Here is a 26,654-nt window from a genome sequence, read left to right on the forward strand (position 1 = left end):
AAATCACACAAATCATATCATACAAACCCTCTTCAAACTAGGGTTCACCGTCAATTTCACAAAATCCTAAATTCTGCCACGCAAGGTACAACAATACCTGGGAGCCATAATAGACACATCAAAAGGAGTAGCCACTCCAAGTCCACAAAGAATTCAAAATTTCAACACCATCATACAACGCATGTATCCAACACAAAAGATACAGGCAAACATGGTATTACAACTCCTAGGCATGATGTCATCATGCATAGCCATTGTCCCAAACGCAAGACTGCACATGAGGCCCTTACAACAATGCCTAGCATCACAGTGGTCTCAAGCACAGGGTCACCTTCTAGATCTGGTGTTAATAGACCGCCAAACTTACCTCTCGCTTCTGTGGTGGAACAACATAAATTTAAACAAGGGGCGGCCTTTCCAAGACCCAGTGCCACAATACGTAATAACAACAGATGCTTCCATGACAGGGTGGGGAGCACACCTCGATCAACACAGCATACAAGGACAATGGAACGTACATCAAACAAAACTGCATATCAATCACCTAGAACTTCTAGCAGTTTTTCAAGCACTAAAAGCTTTCCAACCAATAATAGTTCACAAATACATTCTCGTCAAAACAGACAACATGACAACAATGTATTATCTAAACAAGCAGGGAGGGACGCACTCCACGCAGTTAAGCCTGCTAGCACAAAAAATTTGGCATTGGGCAATTCACAACCAAATTCGCCTAATTGAACAGTTTATACCAGGGATACAAAATCAACTCGCAGACAATCTCTCTCGAGATCACCAACAGGTCCACGAATGGGAAATTCACCCCCAAATTCTGAACACTTATTTCAAACTCTGGGGAACACCTCAGATAGACTTGTTTGCGACAAGGGAGAACGCAAAATGCCAAAACTTCGCATCCAGATACCCACACAAACAATCCCAAGGCAATGCCCTATGGATGAACTGGTCAGGGATATTTGCTTACGCTTTTCCTCCTCTCCCTCTCCTTCCTTACCTGGTAAACAAACTCAGTCAAAGCAAACTCAAACTCATATTGATAGCACCAACTTGGGCAAGGCAACCCTGGTACACAACGCTGCTAGACCTATCAGTGGTACCCTGCATCAAATTGCCCAACAGGCCAGATCTGTTGACACAGCACAACCAAAAGATCAGACACCCAGATCCAGCATAGCTGAATCTAGCAATCTGGCTCCTGAAATCCTAGAATTCGGGCACTTACAACTTACCCAAGAATGTATGGAAGTCATAAAACAAGCAAGAAGGCCATCCACCAGGCACTGCTATGCAAGTAAATGGAAGAGGTTTGTTTGCTACTGCCATATTAATCAAATACAACCATTACACACAACTCCAGAACATGTAGTGGGTTACTTGCTTCACTTACAAAAATCTAACCTAGCTTTCTCTTCCATTAAGATTCACCTTGCAGCAATATCTGCATACCTGCAGACTACCTATTCAACTTCCCTATATAAAATACCAGTCATTAAAGCATTCATGGAGGGCCTTAGGAGAATTATACCACCAAGAACACTACCTGTTCCTTCATGGAACCTAAATGTTGTCCTAACTAGACTTATGGGTCCACCTTTTGAACCCATGCACTCCTGCGACATACAGTTCCTAACCTGGAAGGTGGCATTTCTCATCGCCATTACTTCCCTGAGAAGAGTAAGCGAGATTCAGGCGTTTACTATACAGGAACCTTTTATACAACTACACAAAAATAAAGTCGTCCTAAGGACCAATCCTAAATTTTTGCCAAAGGTTATTTCACCGTTCCATCTAAATCAAACAGTGGAACTTCCAGTGTTCTTTCCACAGCCAGATACCGTAGCTGAAAGGGCACTACATACATTAGATGTCAAAAGAGCATTGATGTATTACATTGACAGAACAAAGAACATCAGAAAGACTAAACAACTCTTTATTGCATTTCAAAAACCTCATGCAGGAAACCCAATTTCAAAACAAGGTATAGCCAGATGGATAGTTAAATGCATCCAAATCTGCTACCTTAAAGCTAAACGACAGCTGCCCATTACACCAAGGGCACACTCAACCAGAAAGAAAGGTGCTACCATGGCCTTTCTAGGAAACATCCCAATGCAAGAAATATGTAAGGCAGCCACATGGTCTACGCCTCACACATTCACCAAGCACTACTGTGTAGACGTGTTATCCGCACAACAAGCCACAGTAGGTCAAGCCGTATTAAGGACATTATTTCAGACTACTTCCACTCCTACAGGCTGATCCACCGCTTTTGGGGAAATAACTGCTTACTAGTCTATGCAGAACATGCGTATCTACAGCGACAGATGCCATCGAACTGAAAATGTCACTTACCCAGTGTACATCTGTTCGTGGCATCAGTCGCAGTAGATTCGCATGTGCCCACCCGCCTCCCCGGGAGCCTGTAGCAGTTTGGAAGTTACCTTCAATTATTTATATATGTATCATCTCAACCTTAAATAGGTGCATACTTAGTCACTCCATTGCATGGGCACTATTACTACAATTCAACTCCTACCTCACCCTCTGCGGGGAAAAACAATCGAAGATGGAGTCGACGCCCATGCGCAATGGAGACAAAAGGAGGAGTCACTGGGTCCCGTGACTCGAAAGACTTCTTCGAAGAAAAACAACTTGTAACACTCCGGCCCAACACCAGATGGCGAGCTATTGCAGAACATGCGAATCTACTGCGACTGATGCCACGAACAGATGTACACTGGGTAAGTGACATTTTCAATACTGTTCCAATTCCTGATACTCTAAATCTATGAAGATTCAGCATGGGCATTGCCATTGGGCTTAGGTTGTGCCTGAAAATGCTATATTATGTTCTTCTGACCTGACCTGACCTGCTGGTGGTGCTGTCTTGCTTGTGCGAGATCATCATTGCAAGTGAGAACCTGTTAACTGAGGATAAGTTCTTGGTAGCAGAAAGACCCATATTTCCATATTTTACCAAGTATTCACAATAACACACTACCTCCACCCGGGAGACCCATTGTATCTGGGAATCTCTTTCCCAATATTGTGATTGCTTTTTGTGACTAGAGGTAAGAAAAAAGCCCAAATCATACTTCGGAAATAATGAAAGACCTCTCATTTGACCCTGACAATAACTTACTAATGACTGTGGACATTGAGTCCCTCTATACCAATATTCCACAAGTAGCAAAATTGAGAATTGTGGAAGGTCTTCTTATGGACTCAGATTGACAATATTGGATATTTCATTAGTGATTAGCCCAGCAAACAATATTCGTTACATGTAAAGTTTTTCAGTGTGAAGAGATATTAAATCATCAAATAGATGGAACATTGATGGGAAGCACCTTTGCACCCAGCTTGGCGTGTCCTCATCTCTACATCAATGTTGTTGAGACAGGGGTACATAGACAAAGAGCAACCCTTTTGTAAAGAACTTGCTGTCATGATTATCTTAAATCTATGACATCTTCATCATTTGGCAGGATCATAAAAAGGAAGCTACACTTTGTTGCAATGTTAAACTAACAAGACCTACCCGTTTGGTTCATCCTACGACTGGAAAAAAAATACCTTTCCTAAACTTACTTTATTAAGGTTAATGATGGCTATCTTGTTAGTGAGTTTTATGATAGACCTATGGATAAGAGCTCTCTTCTTCTGTTTGAAAGCCGCCATCTTGGGCCCTCAAAGACAATTTAGGCTTTGGGCAGCTTCTTAGAATTCAGAGGAACGCCACTGATCTAGTTATCTATGGATAAAAAACACAATCAGAGGAATTGTTGAGAATATTGTTAGTAAGACATTACTGGCGAAACCTAGTGGAAAAATCAAGGAAAAGAACACACAATAACAGTAGGGACTCACTATTTGAAAACCATTTTATAGAGAAGACAGATAGGATAACTTGAGTGACAACGTTTTCTCTAATTTCTCAGAAACATGAGAAAACAAATGCTAAACATTGGAAAATTGTGAATATGGGTGAAAGATTCCACGACCCCTATGTTCATATAGAAGGGTAAACACCTAAAGAACCAACTGATCCATACTAGACTGTTACTGACTAAGCAAAGTACACTGTGATTTGTACATGAAATTCAGGGACATCATCCCTTTGGGGAACTGTAACATATGTAGCTTTAACACAATTAGGGCTTATTTAGACTTGAGATAATACAGGAGACACCACATGTACACCAACTGTAAATAGGAATCAGTGATATATATATATATATATATATATATATATATATATATATATACATGATTGTGTGTCCTTACAAATTACTGTACATTGGGATGACCCCTCAGATTATAAAGACTGGTATCACTCCACACAAAAGCAGTATCAGAACTGGGAAACTAACTACAAAATTAGTTACACATTACAATGAAAAAAGCAAATTAATGATGATAACCAGCGGGCAGTGATTTAAAGGATTCCTCATACTGATAACCAGATCTTATGCAAATATGAGCAACAATGGGTATTTGCATTAGGTACACATCTTAAAAGGTTGATTGTTATAATTGAATGGGGTCAGATATAGTGTGCCATGGTCTGGTGCTTACAAATAGTAACCACAGTTCCTGTTCAGCATGATAGACACAGAGTACCATCTAGGGTAAGGGGATCATGATATTTGTTGATAATAAATGTAGCAAAGAATCATATCTAATTAGATACCATGACATGTGATTAGGATTCAATCCAAGTGTGTAAAATAACTGTAGGCACTTGTACCTTCCCCCTTATTTTACATTTCATGGAGCAAGAGCTTGTTGACATGTCACTAAGACCTTCATTGAACAGATAGCAACGTGATTTGGTTTTATTAATGGGATAAGGAGGTGTCTATAAACCCACTGGTGTTCAGACGTCCCTGAAACATTTCTATTTCTTTAAGGTCCCAGTTACCTTACCAACAAAGAGGTATACTTCTAAGCTCCTCTTAAAGAGCATGGTGGAGCCCACTGTGGATGCCTTTGGGATATCATGGTGAGCAGGGGCCACGCCCCTATGATGAAGCATGTCACCTTGGTGGGTGAGGGTTGTCATCTGTTTTAGGAAAACCCACCAGGGATTCTCTACCTTTCAGGGGCCCATACCTCAGTGCTTGGGTTGCCAGCTGATACCTTGTTTTTTTGTGTGGTACTACTTTGGGTTGGCTTGCTTTTGTGAAGCCACAGACTACGAAGGGTACCAAAAAAACCTGGTGTGAGCATCTAAACATTTTCTTTTACCTCAAAAGACATTTGAGAAGGGAATTTATACCAGATTCTTAAATGGGTGGAGCAACTACCAGGATGATCTAGGAGCTCCCAGTCAAACTAGGCTCTATACATAATTTGTTGCACAAACTGAGAAAGAACACTCTCTGGCTGCTACTGACTTTGTCTCAAAGGACGATAATTCAAGCTCTTATTATTTCTTGCCTTGATAATGACAATATGATTTTGAGCCTTTTTTGAAGAGGCTGCTGACTGATGAAAATGCTGCAGCCCAAATCCTTTGTCCTGTTCCCTGGAATGCCTCAGTCTCTACTCATCAGTGGAACCTGCACTGGCTTACCATTTATACGCATGGTAAGGTCAAAGCGATATGCTTCATGTACAAATCCAGGACAAAAACCGGCCCACAATATCTTAAAAATCTAATGCCACGGTATGCTCCCAAGTGCCCTCCATTACCCTGAAGCTTGCTGCCATTCCTTGTGTCAGGTTGCTGAGATGTGGAGGGTGTTCTTTTAAATATCTTAGACTTTCCCCCTCTATGGAGAATTGTAGGAAGTAGTCATGCCTATTTTAAACCGTCATTGTAGCTTTGATTGTTTATGCTACCGCTAGGAAGACCTCTGGGGAAGTAACGCACTTTATAAATCCAGAAAATAGAAATAACAGTTTTTTCTGTATTATTGTTGAAAAATTCCCTATGCAAACTGCATGGGGGAGGGGAGAAGTATTTTGAGACCCACCCTTTTTCTCAGCTCGACTTCATGACTGATCACGTGAAACTTGTAATTAAGGAGTTAAGGTAGAAGTTTTTTGTTTTTTTTTAGAAAGTTTCATGAAGATCAGATAAATGGTGCTAAAATTATTAGCAAAAGAACAAATGCTCTTCGTATGGAAACTCTGACTTAATTTATAACTCCGCAGTGGTGACCACATTGCTCTGTGTATCTTCGATTTTGGGGGAGGGGGACAGCAAAAAAGAAGTACTACAGCAAAAGTGCTGAACGGAGTTACATCAGATTGCAGGAAGCTAGATCTTGGATTAGAAAGCATCCTTTTGTGATTTGGTTTAAATCTGTTTAGTAGTTTTGGAAATATCAAGCTCCAAAAATATTTGTATATGTGGACATTTGGATTCACATGACTCTGACAACAGTCCCTTAAACCCAGTAAAAAAAAAAAAAAATAGAACCTTCTGATTGGCCCAGAGGGCTTTTTTTATCCTTTGGGCCAACTTGGCCCAGAAAGCATGCTTTTTGTGATTTGGTGTAAGTCTGTTAAGTACTTCTGGAAATATTAAGTTCCAAAAATATGTGTATAGCTAAGCATTTGGATTCAATGGACTCTTACGAGAGTCCTTAAAATGCAGTTTTAAAATATAAAGCCTTCTTATTGGCCCAGAGGGCATTTTTTACGTTTGGGCCAACTTGCTCCTGCGTGAGCAAGTTTCTGATTGCCTGCCAGCAACATGAAGAAAAATGTTTCTGACAGCAATTACAGGACTCAGGGGCTTAGTCCCCTGTTCTGCAATTTATAAAAAAATATATATATATATATCTGGACACGGTAAGGATACCCTGCAACCTTATACCACCCTGCCCAAAAAGTTTTAAAAGAAAAACTTTTTTTTCCACAATCTCACAGGACTCCCACAGGATTGTAGGAAAAAAGGACTGCTTGCCATTTTTCAAATAAATTAATTGGGGAGAGAGGGGTGAGAGGGAGCCCCTCCATGAGACCATTTTGGGCTCTTAGGACTCTATCCCCCAGGGCCCACTACAATAATGAAGAGGAGGAGAAACGTTGCCCCCCTCCATGAGCATCAAAAGCCCCCAGGAACTCCATCCCCAGTACTGAACACAACTTTAAAGGATGTTTACGGCCCGGGGACCCCATATTCTGGAGCTGGCTTACAGACTGTGTCCCAGGGAGCCCACCTCCAGGACACAGTACTTTTAACATATGTCTCTTCCCCAAACCCCAATGGGAGTGTTTTGAAATCACCCACCTGATGGGAGCAAACATCCCTTCCCTGCATGCAGGAGTGCAGACAGGGAAGGTATGTCTACTCTCACCCAGCACAAGATTTAAAAAGGCTCCCACCAGATGGGTGGGCATTCCTGCTCACACACACCTGCCGGGAAACAGATTGCTCCTGTCCAGCAAAAAAACTGCTCCTGCCATGCTGGAGCAACGACACCTCCTGCGGCATGCGGAAAGCTGGCTGGGGCAGTAGGGACCCTGGGGCTCTCTCCCAGGGCACCCAACTTCACATAAAACAGGCCCCTGAAGGATGGCTTGCCCAAGGCCACAATAAACTTGGGGGTGGGCACCGGCCTCCTCCCCTTTAAGTTGATTGCGTCCCCTGGGCCCATTAAAGCTCAAGAAGGGGGGCTGCATGACCCCTGCCTTTTTCAAGAGTTCAGCCCTGGGGATAGAGTCCTAGGGGCCTATTTGGGCTTAGGGATGGGGCATCATGGCCACTCCCTTTTGTTAACTGCAGCCCCGGGGGATGGGGTGCCTTGGGCCTGTTAAGACTGGGAGAGGAGGGCCGCAGGCCCCCTTCCTTTAACATATGTGAAGGGTGAGGCACCGGATCCACTGTTGCCTCGGGAAAAGGGGCCACATTCTTCCCTCCCTTATAATTTGACTTTTGCCCTGGTGTTTGGGGTTCCCACCACCCATTTGGGCTCCGGAGTGCACCCCCTTCCCCTAATATAAATGTTTTAGGGCTCAGGGATGGGATCCCCAGGCCCTATTAAGTCTTGGTGAGAGGGGCTGGGTGCCTCCTCCCCTTAACATATACGGGTTGTCCTTGGGAATGAGGTCCCTGGAGCCACTCGGGGAGGGGGCCCTAGCCCCACCTATAATTAGACTTTGTCAATGGGGATAGGGTCCCAGGGGCATGTTTGGGCTCCAGCGAGGTGCCACAAGCTCCTTCCTGCAAAAATGAATGTTATTATCCCCAGGGAATGGGATTCCCTGGGCCTTTGAAGCCTTGGGGGAGGGGGCATGCACCCCCTCTCCTATAACTAGTGTATGTCCCAAGAGGATGGGTTCCCCGGGGCCCATTTGGGCTCGGTGAGAGGTGCCATGCGCCCCCTCATACAAATGTTTTTGGTCCTCTTCAGAGTGGGGAGGAAGCAGAGCACCCCCTATCCTACTAGTATATGTTTTGGACCAGGGATGGGGTCCCTGGGGCCAGTAGTGGCTTGGGGGGGGGGGAGGGACTGTGCAACCTGCTCTCCCACCAGGGAGCTGGCTGCCTCAGCCAACCCCACACTATGTGTGGGCAAAGGCTGTTTGCAGCAGGTCTTGGCTTGCCACAGGGCGCAGGAGGCCATGTCCTGTGGCCAGCGCAACACTGGCACAGTTAAAGATTGTGCACAACGTGGGGTTTCTTGTCTGCAACAGGAAGGCTGGGTCCGGACCTTTGGTTTTATGTATGTAATAAAATATTACTTTATATATTTTTTTTAAAGTAGATATTCACTGAAAAAAACAACTGTTAAATTAACTTAATAGTTGAAAATTGCAGTGACAACGTAACATTTTGAAATCAAAAACATCTAAAGTTATACTTGTCTCAAGTAACTATAAGTCATGCCATGACCTAACTAGAATTCTCACCCCCATATTACATCACTCATAATATCTTCTATGACATAATTGATAATTTTGCTGCAGCTTTTGCAGTAAAATTATTGATGAGAAAGGTGTGTATAGTGGGGGCATAATTTATAGTTAACCTTAGATCACGAATGATAGTTACTTGAGGTAACTATAACTGGTGAATTGCACTGTCGTTTTTTATTTTTTATTTTTTTAGTTCAAAATGTTTTGTTAATTAAATTTCAACCTAATTATAACGTTACTTTAATCTTTGGCTTTTGTTCTGTGAATGTGTGTGTATAACTATATAAACTGAAAAAACAAAGGTTAAATTATGTTATAGTTGTTGAAATTATAGAAAAACTAACATGCACAAAAAACAAAGAAATTCACAAGTTGTAGCAATTTGAAGAGCAGTAGCTTGGATGATGTCATCAGTGATTTCATCAATTGTTTAACATAACATGTGATGTAATATGTGAAGGCATTAGCAGTACATGGCAGGATGCAAGCTCTACGTGGCTCAGAAAAGTATAACCAGTGAATTTTAGTGCTATTTTTGGCTTTTTAAATGTTAGTTTATCTAGTCTTTTAACACCTAATTATAATGGCACTTTAGCCTTTGTTTTTTTCAGTGAAATTCTAGTTTTTTTTTTTTTTTAAACATAAGCTAAATTCTTAGTACCTTACCTTACTAAACATATCCCATCAAGTCTGAAACATTGTTATAAAATCTTTTGTTGTTGCTCATAGACACTTTTGCGAAGATAAAAGTTGTCATTTTTGCTGGCCATAAAGTAGATTGGCTTCCTATCAAAACGCAGTTCCTCTTAATGGTTCAAGCAGAATTGAATTCCTAGGTATGAGTGTAACAGCTTGTGTTTTATTATATTACAGCACCCAGAAACAGATTCTCAGGAAGATCTGATAAAAAATCACTACATGGCAAGGATAGTGGAAGTTACAACGCAGCTACAGCTGGCTGATAGCAAGGCTGTCCATTTTCACGCCGAGGTAAGCATGAGGTATTATTTTTTCAGAACAAAAACCTCAGCAATGGCAATGGTGTTCACCACCTTTAACTAACACAAAACGCTTGCAAATCATGGGCAACAGCAGTGCAAGGTTTGCTACCACAAAGAACAGGGCAGCTCTTTACACCAGCAGTGCAAGGTATGGTGCACGTGCACAGAGGCAAACTGCCACATGCAGAGCAACACTAGTAGCATCAAGGAATGCTTCCTCATACACATTCGCAGTCTTATGTCACAATGTCGGGAACACCTGGACCGCTGTTTCCTGCCGTAGAAAGGGAAAATTATATCCATCCATCTTACTGGCGGGCACCAGTAGGTAGGTATAGTTAGGACCTAGTTTCCATAGAAAAAGTGTTTTTTGTGTTCAAGCAATAAATCAGGATTTGTAAAGTGCAGCTGCATCACCCGTACGGGTCTCGAGGCTCTGAGGGAGTTGTGCTGCTTGTTCCTGTTGAACATTGAGATCTTGAGGTCCTTCCTGAACTTTTGGAGTGATGGTGAGGCTCTGCAGTGCAGAAGGAGGGTCTTCCCGGTCTTTCTTAGCCACCAGGCGAGAGAAGGAGTGGACTCCGCTGTTCCCCTGGTGAACTCGCCGGTTAGCTGCCAGGGAGTTCTCTGGTTGGTTAGTGGAAAGTCACTCGATTGTTGAGGTATGCTAGTCCTTCGTTGTGTAGAGCCTTGTAAGCGTGGGTGAGCAGCTTGAACTGGCGTCTCTTTGTGACTGGTAGCCAATTAAGTTTCCTGAGATGAGGGGTCATGTGCGTCTATCTGGGGATGTCAAGGATGTGTCTGACTGTGTTCTGGATGGTCTGGAGCTTCTTCATGAGTTGGGCAGTGATTCCTACGTAGTGGGAGCCGCGTAGTGGAGTCTGCTGGTCACGAGAGCTTGGGTCACAGTTTGCCTGGTGTTGGTTGGGAGCCATCTGAAGACCTTCCTGAGCATTCGGAGGGTGAGGAAGCAGGCAGAGGAGACAAAGCTGACCTGTTTCTTCATGGATTGCTGGCTGTCGAGGATGATGCAGAGGTTGCGAGCATGGTCGGAAGGTTTGAGGGAGGTGGTTGATGTCCTTGGCGGGGGCTCAGGTGCGACGTCTTGGTAGATGGTGTTGATTGTATTGTGGAAGAAGTACAAGAGAGTGTCACAGCTTAAAAGGGTGTGATGGTGTTGCTATGGGGTTGGTGAACTCCTTGACTATGTTGAACAGTTCCTTGATGGTGTTGGAGCTGTCATTGATGTGGGTGGCTAGGGCGGGCTTCTTGGTGTTTTTCAGGAGGTGGTGGCAATGGTTGAGGGCATCTTTGAATCATTTTCAGTCCTCAAAGGTCTTACTGGTGGACCATCTTCTTTCCTTCTGTCTGCAGTTGCCTTTCTGGGTTTTGGTTTTCAGTTCTGCTGTAAACCAGTTGGGGTGTCTTGTTCGTTTCTTGGAGATGGTGAGTTTCCTTGGTGAAACTTAATCGGCGCTTGCCGTGATCCAGTTCACGAAGTTTTCTGCCACTTGTTCAATATCTTCGTGAGTTGAGGGAGTTAGTCAATCGTGGCTCTTAGACCTTTGACCAGCTGCACCATGTTTCCCTGGCAGAGAAGGCAGGAATGTTAGGGTGTTCCAAGATAGTAAAATGTATGCAGGAGTGGACGGTCCAGGTGAGCTCCTCGGTGTCGATGTATGTTACTCTGTTGCTTGCTGAGAAGATGGGGCTGAGCATGTGTCCTCTGGTGTGGGTGTAGTCGATGACAAGCTGATTGAGTCCAAAGTTGGCCATACTGTCAAAAATTCGACGGTATTGTTTGCGCTCGGTACCGGTTTAGTGTTAGCGTATCGACACTGACAGTAGAAGCGCTCCGGCGGCCCTTCGGGGCTTCCGCTCTTCAGCGGGGCCTGGTCGGCCCGACTGCATCCATCGACGAAACTAATGGACCAGACCCCCTTCCGCTTCTGTCCGAAGTGCCACTCGAAGTATCCCTATACAGACCAACACTTGGTCTGTAATCTGTGTTTATCACCAGAACACAGCGAGGATACTTGTGAGGCCTGTCGGGCGTTTCGATCAAAAAAGACCCTACGTGATAGAAGAGCGAGAAGACTTCAAATGGCGTCGAAACCGAGAGAACAACTCGACGTCGAAGAGGAGGAAAGAATTTCTATCCAGGGGACGGACTCTGACGAATCTGAAAGCGAACGACCCACGATGGTGAAAAAAACAGTGAGTAAAACTGCCCCGCCCAAAACTCACACAAAGATCGTAAAGGCCAAGGGGATGCCACCACCAGCAGGCCATGGCTTAACCCATCAAAAAGAAGGTGACCAAACATTGGCACTGAAAAAGGCCAAATAATTGCCAAAGACATCCGACTCCGGTCGAGATTCAGGCACCGAACGATCTAGGCACCGAGAGTTCGACTCACCCAAGGTGAAAAAAGTTATGTCGGAACCGAAAAAGACTTTCTCTGAAGAATCGGTACTGAAAAAAGCGGCTTCAGAGCCAAAAAGCAGCTCTTATACAGAAGAGCAAGGACTTTCCAGCCAAATGCAAAACCACAGATTTGAGCAGGAAATAAGTATGGGGGAGCCAGACCATACACAAAGGAGGTTGCATATCCAGAAAGAGACTGGAAAAATACAAACTCTTCCTCCAATCAAAACCAAAAGAAAGCTGACATTTCAAGAGTCAGAAATGCAGCCAAAGGGGAAAGTGGCCAGAGATAAAACCCCACCACCAAGGTTTTCGCCACAACCTTCCCCACTACAATCACCACAACTGTCCCCGGTAACAACACCTCCAATGTAGTCACCTACACATGCAGGGATGACACAGGATGATCCGGATGCATGGGACTTATATGATGCTCCAGTATCAGACAACAGCCCAGATTGTTACCCAACAAGGCCGTCAACTCCAGAGGACAGTAATGCATATACGCAGGTACTATCAAGGGCAGCTACGTTCCACAATGTAGCAGTGCATTCATGGCCAATAGAGGATGATTTCCTGTTCAACACCTTGGCATCCACCCACACTTCCTACCAGAGTCTGCCAATGCTCCCGGGCATGCTCAAGCACGCAAAAAAGGTATTCCAGGAGCCAGTGAAAGGAAGGGCTATCACGCCTAGGGTGGAGAAAAGATACAAGCCTCCCCCAACGGACCCTGTGTTTATAAGACAGCAACTTACACCAGACTCGGTGGTTGTAGGAGAAGCAAGAAAGAGGGCAAACTCTCAATCATCAGGAGACGCTCCACCGCCTGACAAAGAGAGTAGGAAGTTTGATGCAGCGGCAAACGAGTGGCAGCACAGGCAGCCAATCAGTGGCGGATCGCAAACTCGCAAGCCCTACTGGCTCGCTACGACAGGGCACACTGGTACAAGATGCAACATATTATACAGCACTTGCCCAAAGAACACCAGAAACGTGCCCAACAGGTTGTGGAAGAAGGACAAGCAATATCCAACAACCCAATAAGGTCTGCATTGGACTCGGCAGACACAGCAGCACGAACAGTCAACAGTGCCTAGCAAAACAATGGACACAAGCACAGGGTCAACTCCAAGATCTAGTGTTGGTAGACCGCCAGACACACTTCTCGCTTCAATGGTGGAACCCTATAAATTTAAACCAAGGACGGCCATTCCAAGACCTAGTGCCTCAAGACTTGATCACAACAGATGCTTCCATGATGGGGTGGGGAGCACACCTCAACCAGCACAGCATACAGGGACAATGGGACAATCAACAAAAGCAACTTCACATAAATCATTTAGAACTGTTGCCAGTGTTTCTAGCATTAAAAGCATTTCAATCACTGATAGCCCACAAACACATTCTTGTCAAAACCGACAACATGACGACAATGTATTACCTCAACAAACAAGGAGGGACACTCTCATCACAACTGTGTCTCTTAGCACAGAACATTTGGCATTGGGCAATTCACAATCACATTCGCCTAATAGCACAATACATCCCAGGCATTCAGAACCAGTTGGCCGACAATCTCTGTCGAGATCACCAACAAACACACGAATGGGAAATTCATCCCCAGATCCTACAAAATTACATTCTATGCTGGGGAACACCAAAATTAGACCTATTCGCAACAAAAGAAAACGCAAAATGCCAAAACTTTGCGTCCAGGTACCCACACCCTCAGTCCAAGGGCAATGTGTTATGGATCAGTTGGTCAGGGATATTCGCTCACGCTTTTCTTCCTCTCCCACTCATTCCTTATCTGATAAACAAACTAAGTCAAAACAAACTCAAACTAATACTTATAGCACCAACCTGGGCTCGCCAACCGTGGTACACAACACAGCTAGATTTATCAGTAGTACCTCACATCAAATTACCGAACAGGCCAGATCTGTTAACGCAACACAAACAACAGATCAGACACCTGAATCCAGCATCGCTCAATCTAGCAATCTGGCTCCTGAACTCTTAGAATTTGGACATTTAGACCTTGCACAAGAATGTAGGGAGGTCATTAAACAAGCTAGAAAACCCACTACAAGACATTGTTACGCAAACAAATGGAAAAGATTTGTTTACTACTGCCACACTAATCAAATTCAACCACTGCATGCTTCCGCAAAAGACATTGTAGGCTACTTATTACACTTACAAAAGTCTAAGCTAGCATTCTCTTCAAATAAAATACATCTCACTGCAATATCTGCCTATCAGCAGATTACACATTCAACATCGCTTTTTAGAATCCCAGTCATCAAAGCATTTATGGAGAGACTAAAAAGAATCATACCCCCAAGAACACCACCAGTACCTTCGTGGAACCTTAATATTGTATTAACGCGACTCATGGGACCACCTTTCGAACCCATGCACTCTTGTGAGATGCAATACTTAACTTGGAAAGTAGCCTTTCTAATAGCTATCACATCATTTAGAAGAGTAAGTGAGATACAAGCATTTACTATACAAGAACCCTTTATACAAATACATAAACATAAAGTGGTTCTCCGTACAAATCCCAAATTCTTACCAAAAGTCATATCGCCGTTCCACCTAAACCAAACAGTGGAACTCTTAGTCTTCTTTCCACAACCAGACTTAGTAGCCGAAAGAGCCTTACATACATTAGACAAAAAGAGAGCACTAATGTGTTACATTGACAGGACAAAACAATTTCGTAAAACAAAACAATTGTTTGTAGCCTTCCAAAAACCTCATGCCGCTAATCCTATATCCAAACAAGGCATTGCCAGATGGATAGTTAAGTGTATTCAAACATGGTATATGAAAGCAAAAAGAGATCTACCTATTACACCAAAGGCGCATTCCACTAGGAAAAAAGGCGCCACAAGGCAGCCACCTGGTCTACGCCTCATGTATTCACAAAGGCTGTATTAAGAACATTATTTCAAACAACTTCAACTCCTACAGGCTAAGCCACCGCTTTTTAGGGGAGGTTATTGCTTATTAGTCTATTCACAGCATGTGTATCTGCAGCTACACATGCCACCGAACGGAAAATGTCACTTACCCAGTGTACATCTGTTCGTGGCATGAGACGCTGCAGATTCACATGCGCCCTCCCACCTCCCCGGGAGCCTGTAGCCGTTGTTAGTTGAATAAGATTTGTAAATAAATATTATTTTAATACACATTATGTACATACACACCTACTCCGTTGCATAGGCACATCTAGTATACTCTCAACTCCTACCTCACCCTCAGCGGGGAAAACAATCTAAGATGGAGTCGACGCCCATGCGCAATGGAGCTGAAAGGGAGGAGTCCCTCGGTCTCGTGACTCGAAAAGACTTCTTCGAAGAAAAACACCTTGTAACACTCCGAGCCCAACACTAGATGGCAGGATAATGCACAGCATGTGAATCTGCAGCGTCTCATGCCACGAACAAATGTACACTGGGTAAGTGACATTTTCCATATATATATATATATATATATACATATATAACATTTTAATAAACCTTAGAAATTCACTTAAAAAAATAAAGTAAAGGTTACAAGGACGTTATACTTAGGTTCAGATTTTAGTCACTCAAAACCATAGAAATTCACCAGTTATAGTTATCTCAAGTAACTGTAACTTATGCCTTCAGGTAACTAACTCGCACCCTCGATATACACAGTTTTCTCATCAATAGTTTCACTGCAAATGGTGTAGTGATGTCATTAATAATGTCATGGAAGATGTCATGGCTAATTTAATATGTGGGGTAATTAGAAGTGCATGACAGTGAATTCAGTTGGCTGCAAAGACAGGCCCATACTAAGCATCAGCATGGCCAGCAGGGCGATGTGAGGCTTGCTTTACGGTACCAGCACACTTTTCTTTTCTTTCTTTTTATTTTTTGTTATTTTTTATTATCTCACATCAATGATTCTTTCAGTTTGGGTTATGGGCTGGCTGTGAGGTGCACACCAGAAATGGGAGTTCACCAGGAGTTTTAAAAAAGTGCACACTAAGTTTTACTTTGGAAGTTGGGCAAAAGCTATAGCAACCTTTTAAAGTGTTTTCACTTTCTCAAGCTCTGCATGTATGAATATTAAGAAAGTCTGTGTCTATCTTAATATACTAATAGTAAACACATAGATATTACATAATACATCTGCATTATTTTAGGCCACTTTATACGACATGATAATTCTCCAACACACCTGCACTCATCTAATCAACATTTAAACAATTAAACATTAAGTTAAAATCTACAGAGATTCAATTATATGCCTTGCAGTTTTGAGGTGATCTGTCAAGCAGAGGCCGTGGAAAAAGGGGTGCTCAAAATGTGTTTTCCCCCTGCAGTTTCTCATAGGGATTTTAGACATGACTACAGGGGGAACCGCTGAATGAATTTACACCAAATTTGGCACAAAGGTAGGTCTTGGTCCAGAAAGAGTGCTTTTTGTAATTTGTTCAAATCTGTAGCTTTGGAGTTTTTAAAGTAAAAAGATTTATGTATATTTCGAGACCTCGATCTGCCGTAGATCCACACGCTAACAGCAATGCCCTGATTAGCTTTCCGCAACCGAAAGGAAAGTTGCGGCCCCTATTTTGTTGATCAGGACTCTTATTCCCACTGGGGAAATTAAAATTTAAAAGTGATAAAAGGGGTCAGGGTAGAGATACTTTGACCCCATGGGACTGATAGTGGGGTCTGTAAGGAACCCCCTCATGGGCAAGAAACTGTCCTTTTTTTTTCTTTGCTTTTTTTGTGCACAAGGATCCGCAGATCCACCTGGATCATTGAGGTTTTGAGTGGATCTACATATTCAGATCCTATTTTTTTTTTTTTTTAAACACACATATACCCACTCAGACACCCGCACACCTACTCACACACTCAATCACTCAGTTACTCACACACCCACATAAACTCTCATAGCCCCTCTCACACACCCATACAGCCCACGCACACACCCACACAGCCCCTCACAAAGGCACATATCCACTTAAACACCCACACAACCACTCACACACCTAATCGCAGGTCTACAAAACAATTACACACCCATTTACACACCTACTCACACACCCACATAGTCAATCCCATACCCACTCACCGGCCCACACAGCCAGCCACACACACATAACCACTCACACACCCACTCAAAACCCAGATTACAGGGACATTATAGTTGAGAAATAGCATTAAAAAAAAACGTAGAAATTCACTGAAGAAAACAAAGGTACTGGGACTGGTGGATTGTACCACAGATGGCGGTAGAGAGAAGAATGACCCTGCAGCTGGCTCAGTTTTCTCCACAGCCAAGAGAAAATGTATAGTGTGTCTAAGGAGAGTAACTGTGTTCTCACAATACCCTGTTCACTTGAGTGTTGTGAGAGAGCAAACAAGTGGCAGGTAGCCAGTAGAGTTGATTGAGGGGTGGGGGGGGGAGTGTATTGCGCATGAAAAGCATGATATTTCCAAAAATAGTGTATGTAATGTCCAATTAAAGTTTACATTATAGGTTAGATTGGTAATAGGTAGGCTTTCCTCATCTCCTTTTTAAACTAACAGCATTTTTATTGATGAGATTTCTTAAACATTTACAGCATAGGTTTCCGCCTAAGCCCTTTGCAATGCCGTAGTGGGACTTGAATTTGTTTATGACTTTTCTAATGTTTGCCCTATTTGAGCCAACACACCCAGATGTCTACTAGGTCTCTTGCACCTGAAAACAGTCTTTCTGGTTGCAATAGTTTCAGATAATCGCACAAGTAAGATACAGACACTCAAAAAAAATTCCAGAAAAACTGGTATTGAGAACTCCAGCTGCCTTTCCACCAAAAGTGGTAACTCCTTTCCATGTCATCCAGGCTATCACACTTCCACCTTTCTTTGCCCTGCCTCGCCCCTCAAAAGAGGAGAGACTCCAACATTTGGACCCCAAAGAGCTCTCAGTTTCTACACTGAACACACCAAGGACCATTGAGTGGACAATCAACTGTGTGGGCTTCTCAGGAGCAAAGGAGAACAAGGCAGTGTAGAAAATAACCATCTCTGGTTGGACAGTCTGCTGCAGTAAAATCTGCTATGTGCAAGCTTAGAAGCAGCCACCTGAGGGATTGATGGCTCATTCGATTCCTGTGCTAGCAAGCGGAGTGCCTATATTGGATATCGGTCAGTCTCCTAATGTGGGCATCTTTGCACCCATTCACAAAGCACTATCTCCTTGAAGTTCAGGTCTATGAAGATGAGCTTTTTGCCCATTTGGTCCTGCAGGGCTTTTTGGTTTTAGCATTCTACAGATTTACCACCTTGGAGTTACTATTCACAAGGTGAGGAACCTGCGGTCAGAAGTATCAATCAGAAGAACACGTTACTTACTATCTGTAACTCTCTTTCTGATGGACACTGTCGATCTGCAGAACCTCACTGCCTCCCACCTCCTTGTTCTGTAGCATGGACTCTTTTTCATATAAAAATGTATCAATCTAGAAATCTGCTCACTGGTCAAGCCAATTTGCCGATAGGCTGTGCGTCTGAAGGCAGTCCTGCCTAAAGTTAAGAGATGGGTAATCAGCGGCTTAAGTGACAAGGATTGTGGAGAAAGATTTTCAAAATCTTAACCTCAGTTATGTCAGTGATTATATGATCTGCTCCGGATCCATTGTCTGAAAAATGTAAGGAGCTCAAGCATGTCTAAGAAGAGCTTATGGTCAGTTCTAACAAATAATTTTTGAGAGGGCTAGCGGAGAGTCATTCTTTCGGTGCCACAGCTGCTTAACTCCAAATGTTACCATGCAGACACTGCCTTCAGAATCTCAGCCCCAGGGTAAGCCATTAGCAGACCAAATTCCATATAGTCTTCCCTTTTGACTACAAACGTACATGAGATGGTTCTTGTTTGCCAGTCAGTGACATGGAGATATTTGTAGCAATAGCTCTTGTGTTATATCTGAGCAAAGCAGTAGCAGTGATCACAAAGTATCTTTTTCAGTTCCTCCAACTGCCCTACAAACTTCTCATGATTTTTGGTTGCTTCATGCTATTTTGAAGTGGGCATTTATTGGTATTTGTGACTTTGCCAACAATGTGTTGGCCCATGACACGTGTACCAGACACACATCTGCACCTTGATCTTAAATGTACACCTTGACAACTTCTGTTTATGCCAACACAGATGCTCCATTTAGACTGAAGTTCCTTACTAAGTACTTAAAATAGCATTTTGACTATGACTACTTCCTTTGATTTAACAAAGGAAAGATGCATGGCCTTCTCTTATATCAAACAAACAATTCTATTATACCAGTTTTGGAATCAGTGTTGTGCACTGAGAGGATTCCATAGGCAGATGAACACTTTTCATTCCACTATCCACTGGGTTAAAGGAAAACAATGTATTATTGACCCCAGAAGGTGGTTCTTCAGGAATGAATGATTAAATGAAATGTATTTGTAAAGCGCAAACAGCTGCTCTAAAAAGGAGCGTCCCAGCGCTAAGTAAGAAGTAATAAAAGAGCGGACATAAGACTGATCAGCCATAGATTAGATCTCTCTGAAGACTTGAGTCTTTAAGAGGCTCCTAAATAGATTCTCTGAGGTTGCCCCTCTAATATTATCTGGTAAGATGTTCCAGAGTTTGGGAGCCAAGAAAGAGAAAGAACCTCCTCTTGCTATGAACGTTTTAAACCTTGATTAGGACTACTTTGGATGTCATTAAAAATATTATACTTAATATCATTACAGGTACATAAGGAATAGTTCTGTTAACCTTCAGCACTATTCTGAGTACTGTTATTTTATAATAATGTTATATATAAAATTCTTTACACAACGATAATCACCAGTAGTTTGAGCAAGTTTATTTGGGAGCACTTTTTAGAGTGCTTAACTAAACAGATAGAAACGTTGATGGATGTTTGCTGTTAGTAGCCAGCCACCACATGTATTATGACTGGCAGCCTTTATCAACATAATTTGGCCAAGACTGAAGTGTACTGACACTCTGTTTAGACATTAGATATACAGTTTTGTTAATGTTATGCTTTATTAGCTTAATTGCTGCTTACCTTTCACTATATCCTCTTTAATATTCTTCTCGCTGGCAGTAATGCTCTGCCAGTGTTACACCAGAAGGCACCTATGGTCTCGGATGTATGTTAAGATTTCTTCTGTTTGTGTTGTTGAAACTTCCAGAGTCTAGTCTGTTAGAAATTGTGACATTTGTGGTGTAGTTGTTGTTTAAATTATACATGAACCATTAGAAAAACAATTGTTTTCCCTTTTCCAAACTAGTGTTTTTTAAATGTATAGTTTTAGAAGTAAGCATTTCAGAATTTAATTTAAATGAGCATGTACTTTTGCTTGTACTCATTCAATTTTTCTTACTTATTAGTGTCGTGCACTTGCCAAACGTCTAACTATCGCGGATAAGGCGAAGGAGTTCCTAGCAGAAGAGATTAAATCAGCCAATCAGAGCATCAGCAGGTTGCAGGTGGGTGCTGGACTGAGGTTTATTTGAACTTGCTCCGAATTACATTGTTCAGAATAGCCTATTTGTATAATAGCCCTGCTTTTGTTTAATGCACAAAACATTTACTCATAGTTTTGAGTGCAGAGCTCACTCTGACTGCCAGACCTTAGAGCGAAAAAAGCAAATGTTGTTCTGTTATTCTTAAAATATTTCACTTCTCTGTACAGACCTGCTATAATTGCAAGAAATAAGTCAGATGTGAGGCATTATTGTATTTCTGCGTGATTTATTTTTACTTTAATCCCTGGTCTTTAACCAGAGCAAGAGATCCATGGAAACCATATATCTTTCTGATCAGTCCATACATTGACCACGTTGACCATTATAATCCTATGGTTTAAGACACAGCAGATTGCGTTGGATTTTGAGCCTCAAATATAGATGCCGATAATGTGAGAGAGGCACTATTTAATTTGCACTGGTGGTTGCAGGTATGGCCCACAGCACATATTTTGGGCTATAGATGGAGGGATGGATAAAAATACGTTTTGGGTGTGCTTTCGTTGTTTGTTATAACCATGATTAATTATATTTGTGTATGGTGTTGACCCCTTTCCACTGCTTAATTTGTAAAAATAAGTGCTGGTTCCCAAACATTCTACTAAGAAGTTCCTGCTGGCACTGCAGACGGTTGTTGCACAGAGCACCACGGCTGCATAGTCTTGATCCCCCTTCTTGCATTTTTAACCCATGACTACATACACCTTGCCCCTCAAACTCACACCTGTACATTTTTATGTCCCTGCTTTCTCCCTTTGTCACCTCTTTTTTCATCTTTCTCTTTCTCCTTCTATATCCCCCCTTTTATGCTTTTCTCTCCCTGGTTTCTGGTCCAGAGAAGCCCTGGTCTGACAGTTCGGGATGGACTGTTCCCATTGGGAGCAGGGTCAAGACTGATTTGCATATGATTAGGTCCAAACTGGAATGGCATGGCAAGCAAAAAAACTGAACGATTAAACCCAGATCTGTGACTGGGGGTGAATGTTTGATTCGCTCTGCATTCCGTCCATCATCTGTTGTTTTTGCATTTGTCGCCCCAAGTGGGAAGTGTATGCCCAGACGTGGGTCCCGTGCTTGCTATGCCACCAGATTCAAGCTAGCCTGGCTGATGAAGGGTGATACCCTGAAACCGGTCCTAGGGTGTTTGTTTCTGGTTCAGAGAAGACCTGGCCTGGCAGTTCAGGATGGACTGTTCCCATGGGGAACAGGGTCAATACGGATTTGCATATGACTGGGTCCAAACTGGAATGGCACGGTAAGCAAAAAAACTGATGGATTAAACCCAGATTTGTGGCTGGGGGTGAATGTTTGATTCGCTCTGCATTCCGTCCATCATCTGTTGTTTTGGCTTTCTAAACATGGCATTTTCAAGCTTGTAGTGATGCATTTGGCTTTACCATTATAGTGGGTTTACCATTACAAGTTCATAGGTTTCAAACATGGCATAGCTATCTCCTCTGGTTCAGGAATTACAGCTTATTAAATATAATAAGGACCCCCAATGTTATCCTATGAGAGGGGTAGGCTTCACATTAGTGGAAAACAAATTTGGGAGTCAACAGTACATGTCCTATCTTTTAATTACATAGCACACTGCCCCTGTGGGTTATCTAGGGCCTACTTTAGGGCATATGTAATAAAAGTGGCGTTCAACGCTTCCCAAGTCGACATGGCAGTAGGTGCTAGTTAAGTGGGTGGCACAATAAGTGCTGCAGGCACACTGTTGGCATTTAATGTAAAGGCCATCGCGATACAGTATACCACTCTACAAGGGACGTACATATATATTAAATATGCCAGTCAGGTACATGCCTATCAAACCATGTTTTAGGGCGATAGCATGGGCACTTTAGCACTGGTAAAATGCATAGAATCCGATGGCCAACCAAGCAAATATCCAGCAAAAAGTGAGGAGGAAGGCAAAACGTTTGGGGTTGACCCTGTACAGAGGGCCATTTCCAACAATATTCCTATTCATCCCCTTTGGGGTCACTACCACGCCCAGAGTATTTACCAAATGTCTTGCTGTGGTAACTGCTCACCCGCACAGATTAAGCATACATGTCTTTCCATACCTGAACGACTGCCTAGTCAAAAGCACAACTAATCAACACACTCAGGTCACCATAAACCTACTTCACAAACTATGCTTTACAATCAATGCCTTAAAATCCCACCTTCAACCTCTTCAGGTCCAATTTTACCTGGGAGCAGTTCTTAACTTAGAACTAGGAATAGCTTACCTAAATACTGCCAGGATGCAGTCATTCCACAATTTCAACCAAGTCAACAGGTAACAATGAAAACAGTTATGCGTCTCCTCTGTATAATCGCTTCATGCGTAGACATAGTATCTCATGCCAGGCTAATTATGCGTCCGTTGCAGGAGTTCCTAGTGCACCACTGGACTCAGCAGACAGTCAGTTAGACAGACGAGCTAGTGTTGGTTGGCCATCAGCCTTACTACTCTCTCCAGTGGTGGAACACAAACAACCTGTTAAAAGGAAAGCCTTTCCTATACCCAGTTCCACAGAAGACCATAACAGTCACCTCCCTTATGGGATGGGGAGCCCTCTTGCAAGATCTAATTGTCCAGGGCCGCTGGACACCCAACCAACGACATTGCCACTTAAATCACATAGAGTTATTGGCTTTTCACCTATCACTGAAAGCCTTCCTTCCTTACCTCATTGGCAAGGTAGTCCTCATCAAAACAGACATATTTCATCTCCAAAAGCAAGGGGGTACCAAGTCCCCACAGCTTTCCCATTTAGCCCAGACCATTTGGAGGTGGGCTCTCCACTACAACATACGCCTATTAGCAGAGTACCTGCCAGAAGAGGACAACTACTTTCCAGACCTTCTTAGCTGGAGGTGTCAACAAGTCCACGAGTGGGAACACCTCCCACAAGTTCTCCAACACTTCCAGTGTTGAGGAAACCACAAATAGACCTCTTCGCCGCCGCAGAAAGAGCCAAAAGCCCAAACTTTGCCTCCAGGTTTCCACACCCACAGTCCAAGGGGAACACACTATGAATGAGTTGTCGGGGATATTTGCTTGCCGATTTCTACCTCTCCTACTGCTTCCCTTTGTGGTTTGCAAACTTCAGCAGACATCACTCACCCTCATCCTGGTGGCTCCGACATGGGCAAGTCAGGCATGGTTCACCACACTGCTCGAATTGCCAGTAGTTTCCCACAAAACACTGCAAAGCAGGCAGGATGTACTCACGCTGAACCATGGCAAAATCAGGCACCCGGATCCCAGGTCCCTCAACCTTGCAATCTGGCTCCTGAAGTCCTAGAATTCTGTTACCTCAATCTCCCACATGTATGGACATTATCAAAGAAGCACATAGGCCTACTACTCAGGCCTGCTAGATGGAAAAGATTTGTTCACTGTTTTAATTCCAAACACATTGACACCTTAGCAGCCAAAGTACAGCACATTGTCTGCTACGTAATTAATTTGCATACCTCTGGTCTAGTTTTACATCTACAAGTATACACCTAGTGGTGGTAGCCGCATGACTACAAAATAGGCAACACACTTCTCTATTCAGAAATTCAGTCATCAAAGCCTTCTTGGAAGGTCTTAAAAGAGTCATTTTTCCTAGGGTGCCACATGCTCCCACATTGGATCTTAATATTATTTTAACAAGGTTTATGGGCTGTCAGTTTGAGCCCCTCCACGCCTGCCCCCTCTGTGTTTTATCTAGGAAGGTAACATTCCTGGTTGCTATCACTTCACTTAGACATGTCAGTGAGCTTCAGGAACTAACTTTAGAAGAACACCTCTTCCAAATACATAGGGGTAGGGTTGTACTTTGCACCAACCCCAAATTTCTTCCAAAGATGGTTTCACAACTCCACCTTAATCACTCTGTTGAACTGCCTGTCTTTTTTCCCCAACCGGCAACAGTTGCAGAAAGAGCTGTGCATGTGTTAGACATAAAATGCAATCTCATGTATTACATTGACAGGACTAAATCATTAGGGAAGACACAACAACTATTTGTTGCTTTCTCAAAACCTCACAAAGAAAGGACCATCTCTAAATCAGGCATTGCACAATTGATTATTAAATGCATCCAAACATGATATGCTAAAACTTAAGAACTTTACTCATTCCTCCTAGAGCTTGCTCCACTCGTAAAACATGAGCTTCAATGGCCTTCCTAGTAAATATACCTGTAGCTGACATATGTAAAGCAGCTATATGCTCTATACCGAATGCATTTACAAAACATTACTGTGTAGATGTACTGTCCCGTGAACAAGCCAGTGTTGGCATACACTATTTCAAACAGCTAAAACTCTCTACAGGATAGCTAACGCTTATGGAGGAGCGCTGCATTACAGTCTATGCTAAGCATGTGCATTTACAGCCACAAAGGCCTTGATTGGAAAGCAGTACTTTCCAAGTAGAAAACTGTTTGTGGCATGTAGTGCTGCAGATTCACATGTGCCCACCCTCCTGCCTGGACGTCTATGCTTGTTGATGTTATTTTCAGTATTTCTAACAAACTCCTTTTGCATGGCCATTTTTTTTTTTTTTACTACACTTTGCTCCATGTTTCATCCTCACCCGCCATGCCAGAAAACAGACTAACAATGGAGTTGATGAACATGCGCATTACAAGCAAGAGAAGGAGTCGCACTACCTCGTGACTTGAAAGACTTTCTTTAAAAAAGTTAGCATGAACATCTCAATATACTAAGCTATGCTTTAGATTCTATCCTCGACCGCCTTGCGGGAAAACAATCTAACAATGGAGTTGATGACCATGCACATTACTCCAGCAAGAGGAGGAGTCACTCACCTCATGACTTGAAAGACTTTCTTCGAAGAATAAGAACTTGCACATGTCCAAGCCCAACACTAGATGGCAGGATTATGCTAAGCATGTGAATCTACAGCACTAAATGCCACAAACAGATGCTCACTGTGTAAGTAACATTTTCCATTTGATTAAATCTACACATATAAATCTACTCTTATAGATAGGAGTAACTTAGTTACTTTTGGCTATTTATTGTTTACGAGTGTCAAGGTACTCCAAAGTGGGGAATAGGAGGTAGAGTCAGTAAAAACATCAAATATGACCTTAAAGGTAATATTATTGTCTTAACCCTGTGCTTTAAATTCTGCACACTTGACAGAAACCTCCACAGTTGGGGCAGAGATCTCTGTGATAAAATGTAGGGAAACTAAAAAAAAGCTCATTAAAGTTTTTAAAACTAGCTTACAATTTTTGTATGTTAATATTCAATAATTTTACATGTGTCTTAAATGTAGAATCATTTGGTTTAAATGTTACTGCACTTTTAACTAAATTTTCATTCATTTTTATAAATTTAAGTAAATTCAACTGAATTGAAATTATTTTAAAGATTTAATTTTCAAATTAAACCCACCTAAGTCAAATATTTTATTTATTTCTCTTGTATTAGGTAACTCAGTCATGTATAACATTTATCTAATTTAATCTACATTTATTTATTTTTAAATTGAAACCTGTCAGCAATTGTTTTAAAATGAAATATTTCTCTTTAATTTAGATCTTATTTTTTAATATTAAAATAATTGTGTATATATTTTTTTTAGCGGATGTATATGTGTTTGTATGTGTATATATATATATATATATATATATATATATATATATTCAATGGCATGTGTAGCTGTAGATAGACATGCTGTGCATAAGTCCGCCATCTAGTGTTGGGCTCGGAGTGTTACAAGTTGTTTTTCTTCGAAGAAGGTTTTCGAGTCACGAG

The 26,654-nt window shown here is 42.4% G+C and overlaps 1 protein-coding gene across 1 annotated transcript in view; it reads left to right on the forward strand.

The window, feature by feature from the left end:
* PPP1R21 (protein phosphatase 1 regulatory subunit 21) overlaps positions 1 to 26,654 on the forward strand; it is a 448,835-nt gene that overhangs the window by 361,009 nt on the left and 61,172 nt on the right. The window contains exons 19-20 of the mRNA XM_069234042.1: positions 9,769 to 9,885; positions 20,736 to 20,834. Of these exons, the coding sequence (XP_069090143.1) occupies positions 9,769 to 9,885; positions 20,736 to 20,834 (216 nt within the window). The remainder of the gene's footprint in view (positions 1 to 9,768; positions 9,886 to 20,735; positions 20,835 to 26,654) is intronic.

The sequence above is a fragment of the Pleurodeles waltl genome, chromosome 5 (genome assembly GCF_031143425.1).
Source record: "Pleurodeles waltl isolate 20211129_DDA chromosome 5, aPleWal1.hap1.20221129, whole genome shotgun sequence".
NCBI lineage: Eukaryota > Metazoa > Chordata > Amphibia > Caudata > Salamandridae > Pleurodeles > Pleurodeles waltl.